Source organism: Rhinopithecus roxellana, chromosome 4 (assembly GCF_007565055.1).
Source record: "Rhinopithecus roxellana isolate Shanxi Qingling chromosome 4, ASM756505v1, whole genome shotgun sequence".
NCBI lineage: Eukaryota > Metazoa > Chordata > Mammalia > Primates > Cercopithecidae > Rhinopithecus > Rhinopithecus roxellana.
In genome coordinates this window covers 41,793,255-41,811,729 of record NC_044552.1, presented here as the reverse complement: position 1 = coordinate 41,811,729, position 18,475 = coordinate 41,793,255, and the positions used below count along the sequence as shown (strand labels likewise).

At 32.1% G+C, this 18,475-nt stretch overlaps 1 protein-coding gene across 4 annotated transcripts in view; it reads right to left on the bottom strand.

Annotated features, from left to right (window-relative positions):
- EYS (eyes shut homolog) overlaps positions 1–18,475 on the bottom strand; it is a 1,930,870-nt gene that overhangs the window by 1,736,444 nt on the left and 175,951 nt on the right. For 3 of the 4 annotated variants that reach the window (XM_030928557.1, XM_030928558.1, XM_030928559.1), the window contains exons 7-8: positions 11,380–11,519; positions 2,062–2,228 (exon numbers count right to left, since the gene is read on the bottom strand). In XM_030928557.1, the coding sequence (XP_030784417.1) occupies positions 2,062–2,228; positions 11,380–11,519 (307 nt within the window). Of the gene's footprint in view, positions 1–1,994; positions 2,229–11,379; positions 11,520–18,475 lie in introns of those variants that run through there. The other variant, XM_030928560.1, reaches the window with a different exon arrangement.

Here is an 18,475-nt window from a genome sequence, read left to right as displayed (position 1 = left end):
ATCAATTCAACAAGAAGAGCTAACCATCCTAAATATATATGCACTCAATACAGGAGCACCTAGGTTAATAAAGCAAGTCCTTAGAGACTTACAAAGAGACTTAGACTCCCACACAATAATAATGGGAGACTTTAAGACCTCACTGTCAACATTAGACAGATCAACGAGACAGAAAGTTAACAAGGATATCCAATAATTGAACTCAATTCTGCATCAAGCAGACCTAAGAGACATCTACAGAACGCTCCACCCGAAATCAACAGAATATACATTTTTCTCAGCACCACATCACAATTATTCCAAAATTGACCGCATAGTTGGAAGTAAAGCACTCCTCAACAAATGTAAAGAACAGAAATTATAACAAACTGCCTCTCAGACCACAGTGCAGTCAAACTAGAATTCAGGACTAAGAAACTCAATCAAAACCACTCATCTACGTGGAAACTGAACAACCTGCTACTGAATGACTACTGGATACATAACGAATTGAAGGCAGAAATAAAGATGTTCTTTGAAACCAGTAAGAACAAAGACACAGCATACCAGAATCGCTGGGACACATTTAAAGCATGTGTAGAGGGAAATGTATAGCACTAAATGCCCACAAGAAAAAACAGGAAAGATCTAAATTTGACACCCTAACATCACAATTAAAAGAACTAGAGAAGCAAGAGCAAACACATTCAAAAGCTAGCAGAAGGCAAGAAATAGCTAAGATCAGAGTAGAACTGAAGGAGATAGAGACACAAAAAATCCTTCAAAAAAATCAATGAATCCAGGAGTTGGTTTTTTGAAAGGATCAACAACATTGATAGACCGCTAGCAAGACTAATAAAGAAGAAAAGAGAGAAGAATTAAATAGACTCAATAAAAAATGATAAAGGGGATATCAACACCAACCCCACAGAAATACAAACTACCATCAGAGAATACTATAAACACCTCTACACAAATAAACTAGAAAACCTAGAAGAAATGGATAAATTCCTGGACACACACAATCTCCCAAGACTAAACCAGGAAGAAGTTGAATCCCTGAATAGATCAATAACAGGCTCTGAAATTGAGGCAATAATTAATAGCCTATCAAACAAAAAAAGTCCAGGACAAGACGAATTCACAGCCGAATTCTACCAGAGGTACAAGGAGGAGCTGTTACCATTCCTTCTGAAACTATTCCAATCAATAGAAAAAGAGGAAATCCTCCCTAACTCATTTTATGAGGCCAACATCATCCTGATACCGAAGCCTGGCAGAGACAACAAAAAAAGGGAATTTTAGACCAATATCCCCGATGAACATCAATGCAAAAATCCTCAGTAAAATACTGGAAAAACGAATCCAGCAGCACATAAAAATGCTTATTCACCATGATCAAGTGGACTTCATCCCAGGGATGCAAGGATGGTTCAACATATGCAAATCAATAAACATAATCCAGCATATAAACAGAACCAAAGACAAAAACCCATGATTATCTCAATAGATGCAGAAAAGGCCTTTGACAAAATTCAACAGCCCTTCATGATAAAAACCTTCAATAAATTTGGTATTGATGCAACATATCTCAAAATAATAAGAGTTATTTATGACAAACCCACAGCCAATATCATACTGAATGGGCAAAACTGGAAGCATTCTCCTTGAAAACTGGCACAAGACAGGAATGCCCTCTCTCACCATTCGTTTTTTTTGTTTGTTTGTTTTTTGTTTTTTGTTTTTTTTGTAGTTGCTTTGGAACTAATCGTACTCATCTTAACTTAGTAGAATTTATCACAGATTTATGCTAACTTAATTCTACAATGATATAGAAAAGTTATTTCTATACATATATATTCCTTCTTCTCTTTTATTGTGCTAGAATTGTTATACATAACATGTATTATGTAACATAATATATAATAAGTATATATGTATATATAAGTGTTTGGTGTGAAAATTCCAATCATTTTAATCAAAAAAAAAGATTGTTACCATGAAATAATTCGATTATGACTCATCAATGTAATTATAACTTTTTGATAGGTGATATTATCTGCTCAAATGATACATAAATACCTGGGTCTATTAATTTCATCTTCACAAATAGCTTCATGTTGACACTTATTTTCTTGATCATCAGTTATATTTTCCAGATACATGTTGTTAGTCCATCTGAGAAAACATAGATACCGGCATTTCTGACTGTCTTCTTCACTCAAACAACTGCATCCATTTGCACAAATCTATAACAAAAAGAAATAAAAATGTTGTAAATTCCCATCACTTACTATAATATTACAATTGTGATCTGAGAGACCACAATAGATGCCTCTCTGTCTACTAAGATGAAACCTAGGGTTAAGGAAACAGAAGATAACTATGGGACAAGGGTTCAGAACTTGGTTGGCACAACAATTCCCTAAATTTCTAGAGCTACAAGAAAAACCACACCCTTGCTAAACTCCCTAATAGGAGCTATCAGTCAAACTGTCATTTCATTCCTAACTCTGATATACAACCAAGGCCACCATAACCCTTATCAGACAGAACGGCCTTACAAACACTCTTCTGATAAGCAATTGTAGGCCTCAAATCAGTTTCAGCCAGTTTATACAAACAGGACACAAACTGTCTTTGTGTCCTATAGTTCACTTTTTGATGCAAACTGCCAAATTCCACCTCATTTTAACACTAAAGCCCTGCTTCAAAGAGAACATGGGATGCATGTTACATACATGTTTACTCACTGAACATGTGCTTGATTCCTCCTCATAAATATGTATTGCTTTCCCCGCAAACTTGCTGAATATGTCTGAGTCTATTTTGAACACAGACCCTGTGAGGCACAAAAATCACCCTGCCCTTTACCACTTCTAAGAGAGCACCTTGGGTCGATATCAGAGATGACGTTTTTCCAGTTATATTGTTTGGCTCTGTTTCCTTACCCAAATCTCATGTTGAATTGTGATCCTGAGTGTTAGAGGTGGGACCTGGTGGGACATGATTAAATCATGGGTGCAGTTTCCCCCTTGCTGTTCTCCTGATACCAAGTGAGTTTTCCTGAGATCTGGTTGTGTAAAAGTATGTAACACCTCTTCCTTTACTGTCTCTCCTGCTGCCATGTGAAGACCATGCTTTCTTTCCCTTTGATTTCTGCCATGATTGAAAGTTTTCCCAGGCCTCCCAGCCATGCCTCCTGTACAGCCTGTGGAACTCTGTGTCAATTAAACCTCTTTTCTTTATAAATCACCCAGAGTCAGGTAGTTCTTTATAGCAGTGTGAGAATGGATTACTGCACCCAGTTAGCAAACTGATATCACAAATAAACTCTTCATTCTACTATTTAGTCTTCTTGGTAGTCTTTTGGATGACACAATCATTTCAAAATTTGAATTTTAAGCTTTCATTTATTTGTTGAAATAATGTGTTCCTTTAGCAAAGGTTGAAAAAATCAGTTTTGATTTATGTCAAAATCATTTTTAATAGTCAAATTGTTTATACTCAAATTGTGACAGAAATACATATGTATATGTATATATATATATGTATATGTATGTATGTATATATATGTACTAATATATATACATTTATTACACAATTTTTTTAAAAATTCCATTTTAACCAAATTTTTATAGATATTGTTAACTGATGTGATGGAAATAGCATTGTATTGATAGATCCATGAAAAATCTATTTGTGGTTTTGCTAAATAGTTTCTATCCTTCAGTGATTTACCCATTTTCTCCTTTGAACTCATTGTAAAGCTTTACTTGATTCCTTATTAAAAGTAAATTAAATAATATCTTTCACATGTTTAGTATTTTCATAAAGTCATGATGGTATGTTTTATTGAAAATTATATTTATATTTTTAACAGCTTTAAAACTCTTCCACAGATATGCTCAATGGATTTACCTGATGGTTAGGTAAACTGTCAGAAGAGAAGTGCACTTCTTATGGAGTGCTTAAATACAGGTATATATTTGTATATTTACATATACCTATATTCCTAATTCCTACAAGTAAATTCAAATGACAATAGAACTTTACTATCTTTAAAAACATTTCTCTGCATATTTTCATATTTTCTTTTTGGTTTTGGTTCATAGCCAACAAGTTATTTTCCATCTGTTGCAACACAGATTAGGAATTTGGTTTCATGGTCTGATCCTTTATTGATATCTAAGTAGATAAATGGTTCATAGAGATTTACTCTCTGTTGAATTAGAATTAAATGGGAATCTGTCTTTTCACTTTCTCCATAGAGATCAAAACAAGCAAGAAAGTCGAATCTAGTAGGAAGGAGAATAGTTCTTTGACATGACAGTGACATGTTATTTACACTTGCCCCAAGTCTAAAATATTACAATTGAAGCTATAAGTTTTATCTGTGTCTATATGTCTATGTGTTTGTAATTCATAAAGGTCTTCATTTCTCTTTGAGTATGTAATGATTTTCTACATTCAGAGGATATTAGTTGTATTTTTTTTTTCAATTAAAGGAGCACTATTATAATTGGCTTACAAATTTAACAAGCACTCATATAAGAAGTAACAAATATTAGCATTTTATGAAACCACTTGATTATTTTATCTATCTCTATATCTATGTATATAGGTAGTTTAGCTTCCTGAGATTTGAGACTATATTGAACATTATAACTTACTGTGTATTTCTTTTAAAAATGAAAATATTTTATTTTGCTACCTCAGAAAAATTACCAAAGTCAGAAAGTTGATGTGGCTATAAAACTATATTTTCTAGCTTATAAGCCTTATTCAAAATTTGTTAATTTTTAAAATATTCTTTGTGGAAAAATGTCTAAAATATTATTTCTGCACCTTAAATATAATTAGAAAATATGAAACATCAAAATTTCAAATTACTCACTGTATTTTTAATTATTATATATCTACGTTACAAAATAATACACAATAAAATCTTGAAAAAGAGCAATATATTAGCAAGAAATATTAGTATAGAAATTAGCATAGGACAGACTTATTTCACATAACTATGTGCTTTCCCTTTTATTTTCAAAATAATTATTACGGGGATTAAAAAAATCCGAAAGAACTAAAAGTTGAATAATGAGGTTTTCCTTTTGACTACACCTCAAAAACAGCACATCTTATCTAAGGAGTGTGATACGAACACCTAAATTAAATCCAATGCTCTGGTTGAGACACTTTTATTAAATGGGAACGGTGGTGCATTATTTTATGCTGCAGTTATTTACTATATCTAAAAACTATTGCAAGTAATTTCTGGGACTAAAAAATAATTTTGGATTTCAACATTATTTCTCATCTGTTCAGACAGTCTAGACTTCTACTAGAATTTTGGTTTTCCATAATTAAATTTACAAATAAGAAGTAATCTCTCAAAAAATTAGTAAGACAGTGAATTATATCAGTAGACATATAGAAACTTAAATCTACCTTGTATATCGGAGGAATCTACCTTGTATTTCTCAACTTTGTGTACATAGAGAATCAAAGATCTGCTTAAAGGAGTCCATTAATCTTTAAAAAAATTTATGTAAAACATTCTATCAAAACGTTAAATCAAATGTGTTAGGCAATTTTGGACTGCATAGTGGTCGGCAACCCGAACTCCTATATTATTCACAGGTCAACTGTACATATACCATGTACATAAAATATATGATTAATTATTAAACCTTGATTGCACAAAAACTTCAATATTACAAAATACACAAAAGTTAAATTAGAAGTTTTATTCTAGATATTTAAAAATGTTTATTTGAGGAAGGAATGTAATAAAATCATGATTCTTCCACAGAAAAGATCTGTGGAAGATCTTTTCTTCCCAAAGGAAATAGAAGTAAAACAAACAGCTGGAAATTACCTTTTTGAGAATTCATTCCTATTAATGTATATACATAAGACAATATTATTACCCCAAAGTCACCTCTTTTGTAGAGAAATTAACCTACCTGAAGAATATTTATAACATACTTACAGAAAATGTTCTGCATAGGTAAGTAAACAACTCTAGTTAAATAATGCCAGCTATCATTTCAGGGAATATAGTGTAATTTTCTATAAATTATTTTGTCATATCCACAATATATTAATACATAGGGTCACTTGGCAAAGGACTCTGTGGGAAAAAAAAAATGTAAGATCTAATATACGCCCTTTATTTTGCCATTTTTGACCCTTGATATTAAATAGATAAATAAAGTGACTTCAGATGTGAAAGTGACTTTTTGTAATCATGATATGTAGAAAGCTGGATCCTTAAAATAATATCTGTCAAGGTAAAAATTGCGCGAAAGTTAAATAAGTAATTAAATTTTATTAAAGACTATTGAAATAGGGGAGAGAAACTAAACTCAATTCTCCAAAAATAGAAAACAGGAGGGATTTTAATTGCAAACTTGAACTAATACAAAATGACAGCAGTCCTCCCTTTTATTGGTTTCACTTTCCATGCTTTCAGTTACCACACTTCAAAAACATGTTAGTGATGTTCCCCTTCCTGTGTCCAAGTGATCTCATTGTTCAATTCCCACCTATGAGAGAGAACATGCGGTGTTTGGTTTGGGGGTGGGAGGAGGTGGGAGGGATAGCATTAGGAGATATACCTAATGTAAATGACAAGTTAATGTGCAGCACACCAACATGGCACATGTATACATATGTAGCAAACCTGCATGTTGTGCACATGTACCCTAGAACTTAAAGTATAATAATAATAATAATAATAATAATAATAATAATAATAAATATGTTCATATAGTTTAGTAAGATATCTTGAAAAAGAGAGACCATAGTCACAAAACTTTTATGATAGTATGCTGTTATAATTGTTCTGTTTTTATTAGTAATTGTTGTTAATCTCTTTTTGTGCCTAATTTATAAATTAAACTTCATCATAGGTGTGTATGTATAGGAAAGAAATACAGTAAATACAGGGTTTGGTACTATTCACAGTTTCAGGCATACACTGGAGTCTTGGAAAGTATCCCTGCAGTTAAGGGGGAAGACTGTTATACTTGATGTCACTAGAGAAGAGTTTGATCAATGGAATGTGTCAAGCAGATTGAGTTAATAATTATTGAGTTTGCAAAGATTTTGCTCTGTGAGTAGGCCTTCTGTAGAGTACACTGGGAAGTACGAGTACTATCGTATTTGATGTTTACATTTCAGAGACATGGTTCCAAGGTCCTTGATAAAGACATCCTATGCATCCTTAAACTGGCAAGAGGTTGGAAGAAGATTTACATACATTTCAAAAAGGCAGATAATTTACAACTGCAACATTTTTAAAGTGCATCCCATAAGAAAAAAAGAGTGCAGGGGCCTGTAGGCAATCAGAAACCTGTCTTAAGTTTAGTCAAGGTCAGGGAAAGAAAAAGGCTGTTTAGCTTTATATTTAGGTAACTAAAAAGGAACAGATTTTAAAAATCATAGCTAGATGAACTAAAGTTCAAATTTATACTGGATTACGACCTAGTCATAAGTTCTGAAATAAAATAAACTTGGTTAAAACCTTTCATATCCCAAATGTTAGTGCTCCATGGACTCTTCTACTTTGCTTGAAATTCAACTTCCCTTCCCAGTAACTCATAATAATATAAAATTTTATAATGGTTTTATAGTAGGGGTATAGAAAACAAGATAAACTTATTTATATTTATGTTTCCATTCCAGAAGTATTTGCATTTAAAAGGACCTCACTCAGGGAAGGGACAGATTTTACCACAGAGAAATAAAAGAAAATTTTGGAATTTCTGTCTTTGATGATGAAAACTAAAATAAACCTAATTTTCCATCATATGTTTTAAAATACTGAGAAAAAGCAAGAATAACTATTTACTCCATGAAATATTTGCTTCTGGAACATAAGACTGTGAACCAACTAAAATAAGTTATTTACAAAGACTAACAGTTTGCAAATCAAGACTCACTTTAAAGATTCTCAGTATATTGTGCCACCTATACAAAGCTTTCATTTATAAACTCTAACCAATCTCCACTAGATACTCTCTACAACTGACCCAAGGCACTATCCCAAATAAATAACTTTCCACAACTTCTCCCATCTGAGGCACTACTAAGACTCTAGTAAGGGGTTGTTTTTCCTTATTGAAAGAAGTCTAAAATAATTAGTTTTTCTTGATTAGCAGAATTGTCTTGTGATTTTTCGGAGGGTAAAAAGTAAACAAATCGAAAGTTTCATAAAATCTCATTAAAATGCACTCACTCTCAATGCTGGATAGCAACCAATGCACTACCCTGAGACCACTGGATATTCTCCAACTGTGAAAGTGATATAGGTACAGCATCAAGTCTAAACTCCCATTTTTTTTCATCAACTTCACAAATGTTATGTTTCTTTTGTTTCTTAAGAATAAGAAAACATTTTTAATAATCTTTTAATTATACGATTCAAATATATGTAAATAAGAAAAACTCTCCATCTTCATCACTTTTTCAGGTGAGACTATAAGAGGAAGTCAGCTGGGAGAGGAAAGTGTGGGTTCTAAAACTACATGATTCAAGTGTTCTAAATAAGTGATAAGTTCAGATGGTCACATCACTCTGGTGTTCCTTTGGACAACATTTTTATTGTCATCTTTTAAAAAATCTTCTAAACACTCTTAGTTGATTTGAAATGGACTAATATTTGGAATGTTCTGGAGACATGAAATTGTACAAATGCTTTCTGACATAAGTTTTCATGGGTTCCTCTCAGTGTTTTATGCCTGGACATCTCACATTCCTCCCCTCATATTGTAAGCCATATATGTATCTCTCTAATTGGCATAATTTCTCAAAGGACAATGTGAAATTGCAGTGACCACTCTGGGGAAATTTTGACATGAACAAGATTGTTTATTTGACAGATCCAATAGACCAAAAAGGGAAAAATCCTCATGAGGAGATTCTCTGTCCTGTATGTCTAATAGAGAAACTACTGTGTATTATACAAAACCTCCTCTTGTATTTTCATGCTTCTGGGATTAAGATGCACTAGATTTTTAATTATATGGCTCTGGGGAATTGTCAAGTATGTGAGTTGTTTAAACTGTCTATAATAATTTGTTCTTGCGTGTGTGAAAACAGATTTTTCTGCATTTAAGCATCTCCGACACTGTGCAGAAGGGAGATAATCTTTGCAATCATAATTTTATATCTACCGGAATCTAGATAACTTATTCATTTTTCACTTTTTCTCCTTTTCTGTTTTGCTTAGGAAAAAATTGAAATTAATTGACCATAAATATTTTTTCTAACATTCTATATTGCCATTCTAAGATTATTTTTCAGATAGTCCATATTTTACAATGAAAGGAAATGATTAACTGTGCTTTATTCACATGTTTTCTCTTGCTAAAATTTCAACAAATCAGGAAAAGCATTCATATGTATGGGTAATATTGTTAGTCTTTTAGTTGAGAAGATACCTGGGCTCCATAGAGCTCTGGCATAATCCTAAAGTTTTGCCTTATGTATATTTTTCAAAATACATAAATACTGAGTTTTGCTTATTTATATTAGTATACATGTATTATTTACTCTAAAGAGTTTTATTTATTTAAAACGGACTCATGTAATTTTAAATGACACTTTAGATAAATTAGTCTGATTTAATTTAACTTTAAGAGAAATATTCTATAATTATGTCCTCAAATTGTCTATGATTACACAAATCTAAAATTGATATAATTGAAATTTTAATAACAGATATAATTTAAAAGGGTTGAATCTTGTGAATGCTTACTAATTTTACTACATTGATGTACTAGAATGTTTTATTGATATTACAAATCATAAGAACTTAACATGATTGTGTAAGTTTGCAATTTCTAAATATTTAATCAACATTAAGAACTTATACAGATATTTAATCAAATTAATCAAATTATTTTGGATGCCTAAACAATTCCTGAGTAAGAAAAATATAAAAATATAGTCTCTAAACATAGATTTAAATTACCCCTGTCCTTATAGAATGGAAATAAGGTGTGCAAATACAGTTGAGGGATGTGTATTTATATTCATTTTGACTATGATAAAAGTTGTTAATGTTATATAAAATATGTAATCATAAAATAATAAAATAGCTAAAATGATCTTAGATTGTTATTTTTGTGTATTTTCTTGAATCTAAAGAAATTAATGGCTAATTTACTTGAAGTTGGTGATTATTATAAAAGAATACTGAGAACTAAAAATACATAAACAAAACAACAAATATGATTTTCTTGTTCCTAACAAAGGTTTATAGTTACTGAATTATTAAGTGTATTATAATATGTAATTATTTTTAATATACTGATAAAGCTAGAAGTCTTAAAGATAAAGTTGTAATGTAGTCATCTATGTGTATATTGATGTATATGTGATTGGCTAAATATATACATATATAATAATGTATTAAGCTTACTTCATATATTTATGACTTGTAAACATATATCAAAATATATCTGAGGGCATACTTTTAGATGTTCTGTGGTATTTGAAGTATTTTTGCCTGTAATTGAAATGCCTCTAGATGGTGAATTTGAAGGAAATAGTAATTTGTATCAGTTTTTACAAGGTTGGACTCAATGTAAACTGATATATTAATAAAGAAAAGGGCTTATGAGTCTTTATTGAAATTTATACAATACACAGAATTCAAATATGGCTTTCTTAAAATGACCAAATTAGGTTATATCAAGACAAGATAGGTTACAAATACTTTGTTAATTCTCTAACTTTTTGGAAAACTTCTGAATCATTTTAACAAAAAGTTCCTATTCCTAATTTGTTTAAGCTGAAGATCCTTAAATTGTTCTCAATTATTGTTACATATTAAAAAATATAATCTTAATTAGTATAAAACAAAAATCAGGGGATAAAAGGAGGGTCTCTCTTTTATTCTTGCCATAGGCCTCACAGTTTTTAGTGATGGAACCGCCTAGAGATTTGAAATTATTTTCATTTATTTTTATTTATTTTATTTTTAAGTAGTTTGCTTGTGTAAGACATTAGAAATCTCTCAGAGATTTAAACATACCCAAAAGACAATGGCATTTCATTATGATCTGTACGCAAAAAAAGTGGCATAATCACAACTGTATTTGAGAGGCTTTAGTCAGCCTGTAAATTATAACATTAATAAAACATAAGAAGACTAGGAACAAAACGATTTTTCAAAATTTTTTTACCTTCCCATATTATAAATGTAAGAAATAAATATAAATTTCCAAGTAGACTGCTGGGAATTTGTTTAAGAAGTTATATTTAAACTATGCAAACTACGTATTTTGAATATTGAAGAATCTGTAACCTAAACATTTCTAACTTTTTAAAAAATCAGACAATTATGAGCTAAAGAGAAAAATGAAAAGCAACTATATAAATTTACCTTACCTCTTTTGTGCCTTCACATGGAAACGAACATGAAGAATTATTATCTTCAGGATCGTTCACATAGATTGCATCTTCAGTGCAGTTTGCAGTCAGAAAGAAATAGGCATCAATAACCCCTTGGCACTTTTCACCTTCAGATCCTTTAAAAAAAAAAAGAGAGAGAGAAAGAGATAAAAAATTAAATAAACTCTTACATACTTGAATTCACAATGAATTATTAAGGACTGTGATCAAATGGCTTGAAAAGATAAGTTTGACAACATCTGTCACCAAATAAGTTCCTATATGTACATGATATTGAATTTGAAGGAGACCTCAAAGCCCAACCCTCTCATTTTAAACATGGACTGAGAAATACAGCATCACAAGAAGACACAGCTCCCAGGCCAATTCACTTTTTAAAATAATCAACTGTTGACTAAACTGTAATTAATAATTATAAGAAAGGATAGTAGAACCATAAAAAGAACAATGTCCTGTAACAAAAATAAAAGCAGAGATTGTAAAAGAGCAGAAGAAAGAAGTGACCTGTATTCAAGAGAATGTGACCTATGTTCAAGACGAAAACTAACATTTTAAGGCCCAGACTAGAATTAACAGACAAGGACTTTAATATGATTATACTAAATTTGCTGAAAAGTCCGCAGGAAAAGAAGAATAAAATAGATAATTAGATAAGGAATTAGGGAATGATAGATTTTGAAATTGTGGGAAAAACCAAACAAAAAAAAATTGTAAATATCAGAATTGTAGGGAAAAAGGAGTTAATTAAGCTAGGTTGATAACCTGTTATTGGTCATTAGTAGAGGTAATAAAAGAACATAGGAGACCTGATCCAATTTTTTTTGTAATCATGACTACATCTCCTAATAAATAAACACAAAATATTTGTTAGAGGAGAGTATTTATCTAAAGAATCTTTTAGCAAAATATCTCTGGCTTTGGATCACTTATAGGAAACAAATCTAAACTCTAGGGACTTGCGAAGCATCATTTCTTAGAAAATATCACGTAAACTGTGCATTTTACAAGTAGTTACAAATTAGAGATGATTCATTAGAGATGATTCTCCCTATCATGTGAATATCTCACCAAGAAATCTCACATATTACTGGAAAAAAAACAAGGAACTAGTAACCAAGCACAATATCCCAAAGCTCTTCAATCATACGTATGTAATTTGACTGTTTATAATTTTAAGATTTCAGACAATTATGCTATATTAATAAAACAATAAATGGATGAGATTATAAGAAGATCGGACACAAGAGAAGAAAAGATCAGTAAATTTAATGATAGGTCAATAAAAATTCTACCTGCAACATTCTGAGAGTAATGAACTCAAACGCGATTATGCTAGCTCCATATAATTAATTGATATGTGTCCCTCCCTCTGTGTTTTTGTGCAAATCTATATAGATTAGAATGAATACTTCATCGAAAATTTGGAGAACTTTAATAGAAGGCCATATATTTCAAGCATGTTTTTTGTGGGAAGATTTTTAAAACTATTTTATTCAGTTAATTAAAAATTGTAGGATTATTTAGAATTGAAATTTATGATTTGTTCAGTTTTTCCATTTAGTATTTCTTTAGAAATTTATCCATTTCATTTAAATTGTCCAATTTATTAGCATAAAGTTTTTCATAATGATATATCTGACTAAACATTTGGATTTAACTCTTAAATTTTTCCCTCTGCCTCCTAAAGCCTCAAAAAAGAGATAATGAAAACAACAACAACAACAAAATAAAATGAACGTTTTAACCCACGAAAAAGAGCGAGAAGATGAAAAAATGACACACTGACTAAATTAGCAGAAAGACTACAGCCAAAACACAAGTGAGAGGACATAATTATGAAAAAAATATTGGCTTAGCAGAAATACTGAGATGCTCAGGGTTTAAAAAGCATCTGAGAATCTGATACTAAGGTGGGCTCTGGAAACAAGATTAGCTGACACTCAGAGCCTCTCTCCCAACTCAGTGATCCAGATTATTATTCTAACCCCTCACTCAGTTTTACAAACAATTTCTGAGGTTTATTTTCAGGAGTTAAAAAATCTCAGGGGCTCCTGTCTTAAGGATACCAAGCTCCTTGAGGGTCCCCTAGTGAAAGCCTAGTTGCCAACCTGCAATCCTCTCATAGAGCTCCAGTCATCAAGGCCCATCCCTGTATGGTCGGTTTCCAGTCAGCCTTCTTAGTTCCTCACCATTAAATATGATCACCCCACATTTGGTAGAAAGATTCCAAATGAGAGAGAACAAATCCTCATAAACAGTATTTACAGAAAACTGAGACCCTAGGCAAAACAGAAGAAAATTAAAACAAACGAAACTATAACATTTTTAGAGAGAGAAGGAAAGCCATTTTACCCTTATTGGAAAAAAAAAAAAAAAAAAAAAAAAAAACAGACTATCACAAATGATGTCACCAATGTGTACAATTTAAAGGTTGGAAAAATGCCCTAGATTATAAAAATATATAAAGCAAATTAAAAATTCAAACTCATTTTGAGATATTCAAGTGGGGGAATGAAGTAGAAAATAAAGCGATACAAAAACAAATAGGAAAGAGAAAAGAAATTATGAGAAAATGAGAGGATCGATTTAGGAGATGTGACATTCAATTTGTGAAATTGGGGCTACAGGAAAAAAAAAAAAAACAGGAAAAAGGACTTTTTAGGGGAAAAAATACAGAAACTACCTAAAAATGGAAAGACCCATGCTTCCAAATAGAAGAGTTTAACAAGAGACAACAAGAACATACTATGTAAAAGTCTCAACATTGTGAGTTTTCAGAACAATGAGCAACAAACATAGAAAAGTGTTCCACAGAAATAAACACAAATTATATATAAAGAATCACAAGGTTGTCTATTACACACATGATTCTACAGAGTTGCATGCCTTCTTTCACCTTATGTATCTCAGTCCTAGATGAGTTCTACATTCATTTCCATATCTATGTTTATTCTTTTTCTTAATAACCAATGATACCAGGTATAAAATTACACCTAAATTATTTAGCATGTGGATGTATTCCCAATGATCAGAAGGTTAGGTCAAATGGCATAGAATTTGTAATACTGACAGATATTGCAAAATTATCCCACTTAGATATTATAGTGATTTTACAGTATTGCCAGCGATGGATAGTCATTAACTTGTCCAACTCTAAAATTTTTGCCAGGCTAAGAGAAGAAAAAGTTATACACTTAAAGTGTTTTTAAAATTGGACCTCTTCAAGGAGAACTACAAACCACTGCTCAATGAAATAAAAGAGGACACAAACAAATGGAAGAACATTCCATGCTCATGGATAGGAAGAATCAATATCATGAAAATGGTCATACTGCCCAAGGTAATTTATAGATTCAATGCCATCCCCATTAAGTTACCAATGACTTTCTTCACAGAATTGGAAAAAACTACTTTAATGTTCTTAGGGAAACAAAAAGGAGCCCGCATTGCCAAGACAGTCCTAAGCCAAAAGAACAAATCTGGAGGCATCATGCTACCTGACTTCAAACTATGCTACAAGGCTACAGTAACCAAAGCAGCATGGTACTGGTACCAAAACAGAGATATAGAGCAATGGAACAGAACAGAGCCCTCAGAAATAATACCACACATCTACAACCATCTGATCCTTGACAAACCTGAGAAAAACAAGAAATGGGGAAAGGATTTCCTATTTAATAAATGGTGCTGGGAAAACTGGCTAGTCATAAGTAGAAAGCTGAAACTAGATCCATTCCTTACACCTTACAGAAAAATTAATTCAAGATGGATTAGAGACTTAAATGTTAGACCTAAGACCATAAAAACCCTAGAAGAAAACCTAGGCAAAACTCTTCAGGACATAGGCATGGGCAAGGACTTCATGTTTAAAACACCAAAAACAATGGCAACAAAAGTCAAAATCGACAAATGGGATCTAACTAAATTAAAGAGCTTCTCTGCACAGCAAAAGAAACTACCATCAGAGTGAACAGGCAACCTGGAGAATGGGAGAAAATTTTTGCGATCTACTTATCTGACAAAGGGCTAATATCCAGAACCTACAAAGAACTCAAACAAATTTACAAGAAAAAACAAACAACCCCATCAAAAAGTGGGCAAAGGATATGAACAGACACTTCTCAAAAGAAGATATTTATGCAGCCAACAGACACATGAAAAAATGTTCATCATCACTCGCCATCAGAGAAATGCAAATCAAAACCACAATGAGATATAATCTCACACCAGTTAGAATGGCAATCATTAAAAAGTCAGGAAACAACAGATGCTGCAGAGGATGTGGAGAAATAGGAACACGTTTACGCTGTTGGTGGGACTGTAGTAAACTAGTTCAACCATTGTGGAAGACAGTATGGCAATTCCTCAAGGATCTAGAACTAGAAATCCCATCTGACCCAGCCATCCCATTACTGGGGATATACACAAAGGATTATAAGTCATGCTGCTATAAAGACACATGCAACGTATGTTTATTGTGGTACTATTCACAATAGCAAAGACTTGAAACCAACCCAAATGTCCATCAGTGACAGACTGGATTAAGAAAATGTGCCACATATACACCATGGAATACTATGCAGCCATAGAAAAGGATGAGTTCATGTCCTTTGTAGTGACATGGATGCAGCTGGAAACCATCATTCTCAGCAAACTATAGCAAGAACAGAAAACCAGACACCGCATGTTCTCACTCACAGGTGGGAATTGAACAACGAGAACACTTGGACACAGGAAGGGGAACATCACACACTGGGGCCTGTTGTGGGGTGGGGTGACGGGGGAGGGATAGCATTAGGAGATATACCTAATGTAAATGACGAGTTAATGGGTGCAGCACACCAACATGGCACATGTATAAATACGTAACAAACCTGCACGTTGTGCATATGTACCCTAGGATTTAAAGTATAATAAATAAATAAATAAATAAATAAATAAATAAATAAATAAATAAACAGCTTTGATGGCATTATGAATAGAGTTTAGCATTTTCCCCACATATTTAGGGATACTCTCTATGTCTTCATATGTAAACTGTATGTTTATATTACTGACTTACCTATCAGGTTTTTCAGTTTTTGCTTCTTAATTTCTAAGTTATTGATATATTATTGATCCTAATCTATCTTTTGTGAGTAAAATCTCTGTGTGGTGTTTCTTTTGCATTTTGATTTTTATGTCTTTCATAAGCAGATATTTTTACTTGTCTTGTAGTAAAATTCACCAGTCTTTTTTTTCTGACATCAACATTTTTAGTATTAGCTATAAACATCTTCCCCATCCATTTTATTTTTCGTTTTTCTCTTTTAGTTTTTGTGGGTAAATATTAAGTGTATATATTTATAGGTTACCTGGGATATTTTGCTACAGGCATACAATGCATAGCAATCACCTCAGGGAAAATAGTGTATCCATCACTTCGAGCATTTATTCTTTCTTTGTGTTACAGATAATTCAATTATATTATTTTAATTACTTAAAAATGTATGGTAAATTATTGTTGACTGTAGTCAACCTGTGGTTCTATCAGATACTAGATCTTATTAATTCTATCTAATTATATTTTTGTACCCATTAACTATCCTCACTTCCATCCACCTCACTATCCTTCCAAACCTCTGGTAACCATCATTCTACTCTCTATCTCTATGAGTTCCATTTTTTTTAATTCTAAGCTCTTACAAACATGTGACAACATGTGAATTTATCTTTCTGTGCCTGGCTTCTTTCACTTAACATAAGGACCTCTGGTTCCATCCATGTTGTTGCAAATGACAGGATCTCAATACACACACACACACACACACACACACACACATATATATATATATATATATATATATATATATATATATATAGAGAGAGAGAGAGAGAGAGAGAGAGAGAGAGAGAGAGAGAGAGAGAGTATTCCATTGAGTAAATATACCACATTTCCTTTACCCATTCATCTGTTGATGGACACTCAGGTTGCTTCAAAATCTTGGCTATTGTGAATAGTGCTGCAGTAAACATGGGAGTGCAGACATCTCTTTAATATACTTATCCCCTTTCATTTGAGTATATACCTAGCAGTGAGATTGCAGGATCATATGGCAGTTCTATTTTTAATATTTTTGAGAACCTCCAAACTGTTTTCCACAGTGATTTTACTAATTTACATTCCCATCAACAGTGTACAAGGGTTCCCTTTTCTATACATTCTTGCTAGCATTTTTTATTGCTTGTCCTTTGCACTGGGGTGAGATGACATCTCATTTTGGTTTTGGTTTGCATTTCTCTGATGATCAATAACATTGAGCACATTTTCATATGCCTGTTTGCTATTTGCATGTGTTCTTTTGAGAAACATCTATTTAGATCTTTTTCCCGTTTCTAAAATTCATATTATTATTTTATTCCTGTAAAGTTATTTGAGCTCCTTTTGTATCATCATTATTAATCCCTTGTCAGATAGATAGTCTGCAAATATGATCTCCCATTCTGTGAGTTTTGTCTTTGTTGATTGTTTCCTCTACAGAAGCATTTTAACTTGGCGTGAGCTCATTTGTCTATTTTTGGTTTGATTACTGGTGCTTCTGGGGTTTTACTCAAGAAATCTTTGCCTAGTCCAATATGCTGGAGAGTTTCCCCAATGCTTTCTTTTAGTAGTTTCATAGTTTGAGGTCTTAGGTGTAAGTCTTTAATCCATTTTGATTTGCTTTTTGTGTACCATGGGAGATACGGGTTTAGTTTCATTCTTCCCCCATCCAAATTTACAAAGCATTTCTCCAACATTCTCTAATATTTTTATACTTTCTGTTTTATATATTAAAACTTTCATCTATTTCAGTGTAATTCAGAGAATGTTTAAAGGTATACTCAAGTTGATTTTCTTTTTCAGACGGCTATCCATCTGTTCCATGTTAATTATTAAATAGTGCCTACTTATTCTAATAATCTGAGGTGGCAGTTTTATTATATGTTATATATTTTTTAATGCCTTGGATTCATTTTGAGACTTTGTATTTTGTCGTATTTGTTGACTACCAATGCAGCGGTGCTATGCTTTCCATTAATGAAGCTATATAAT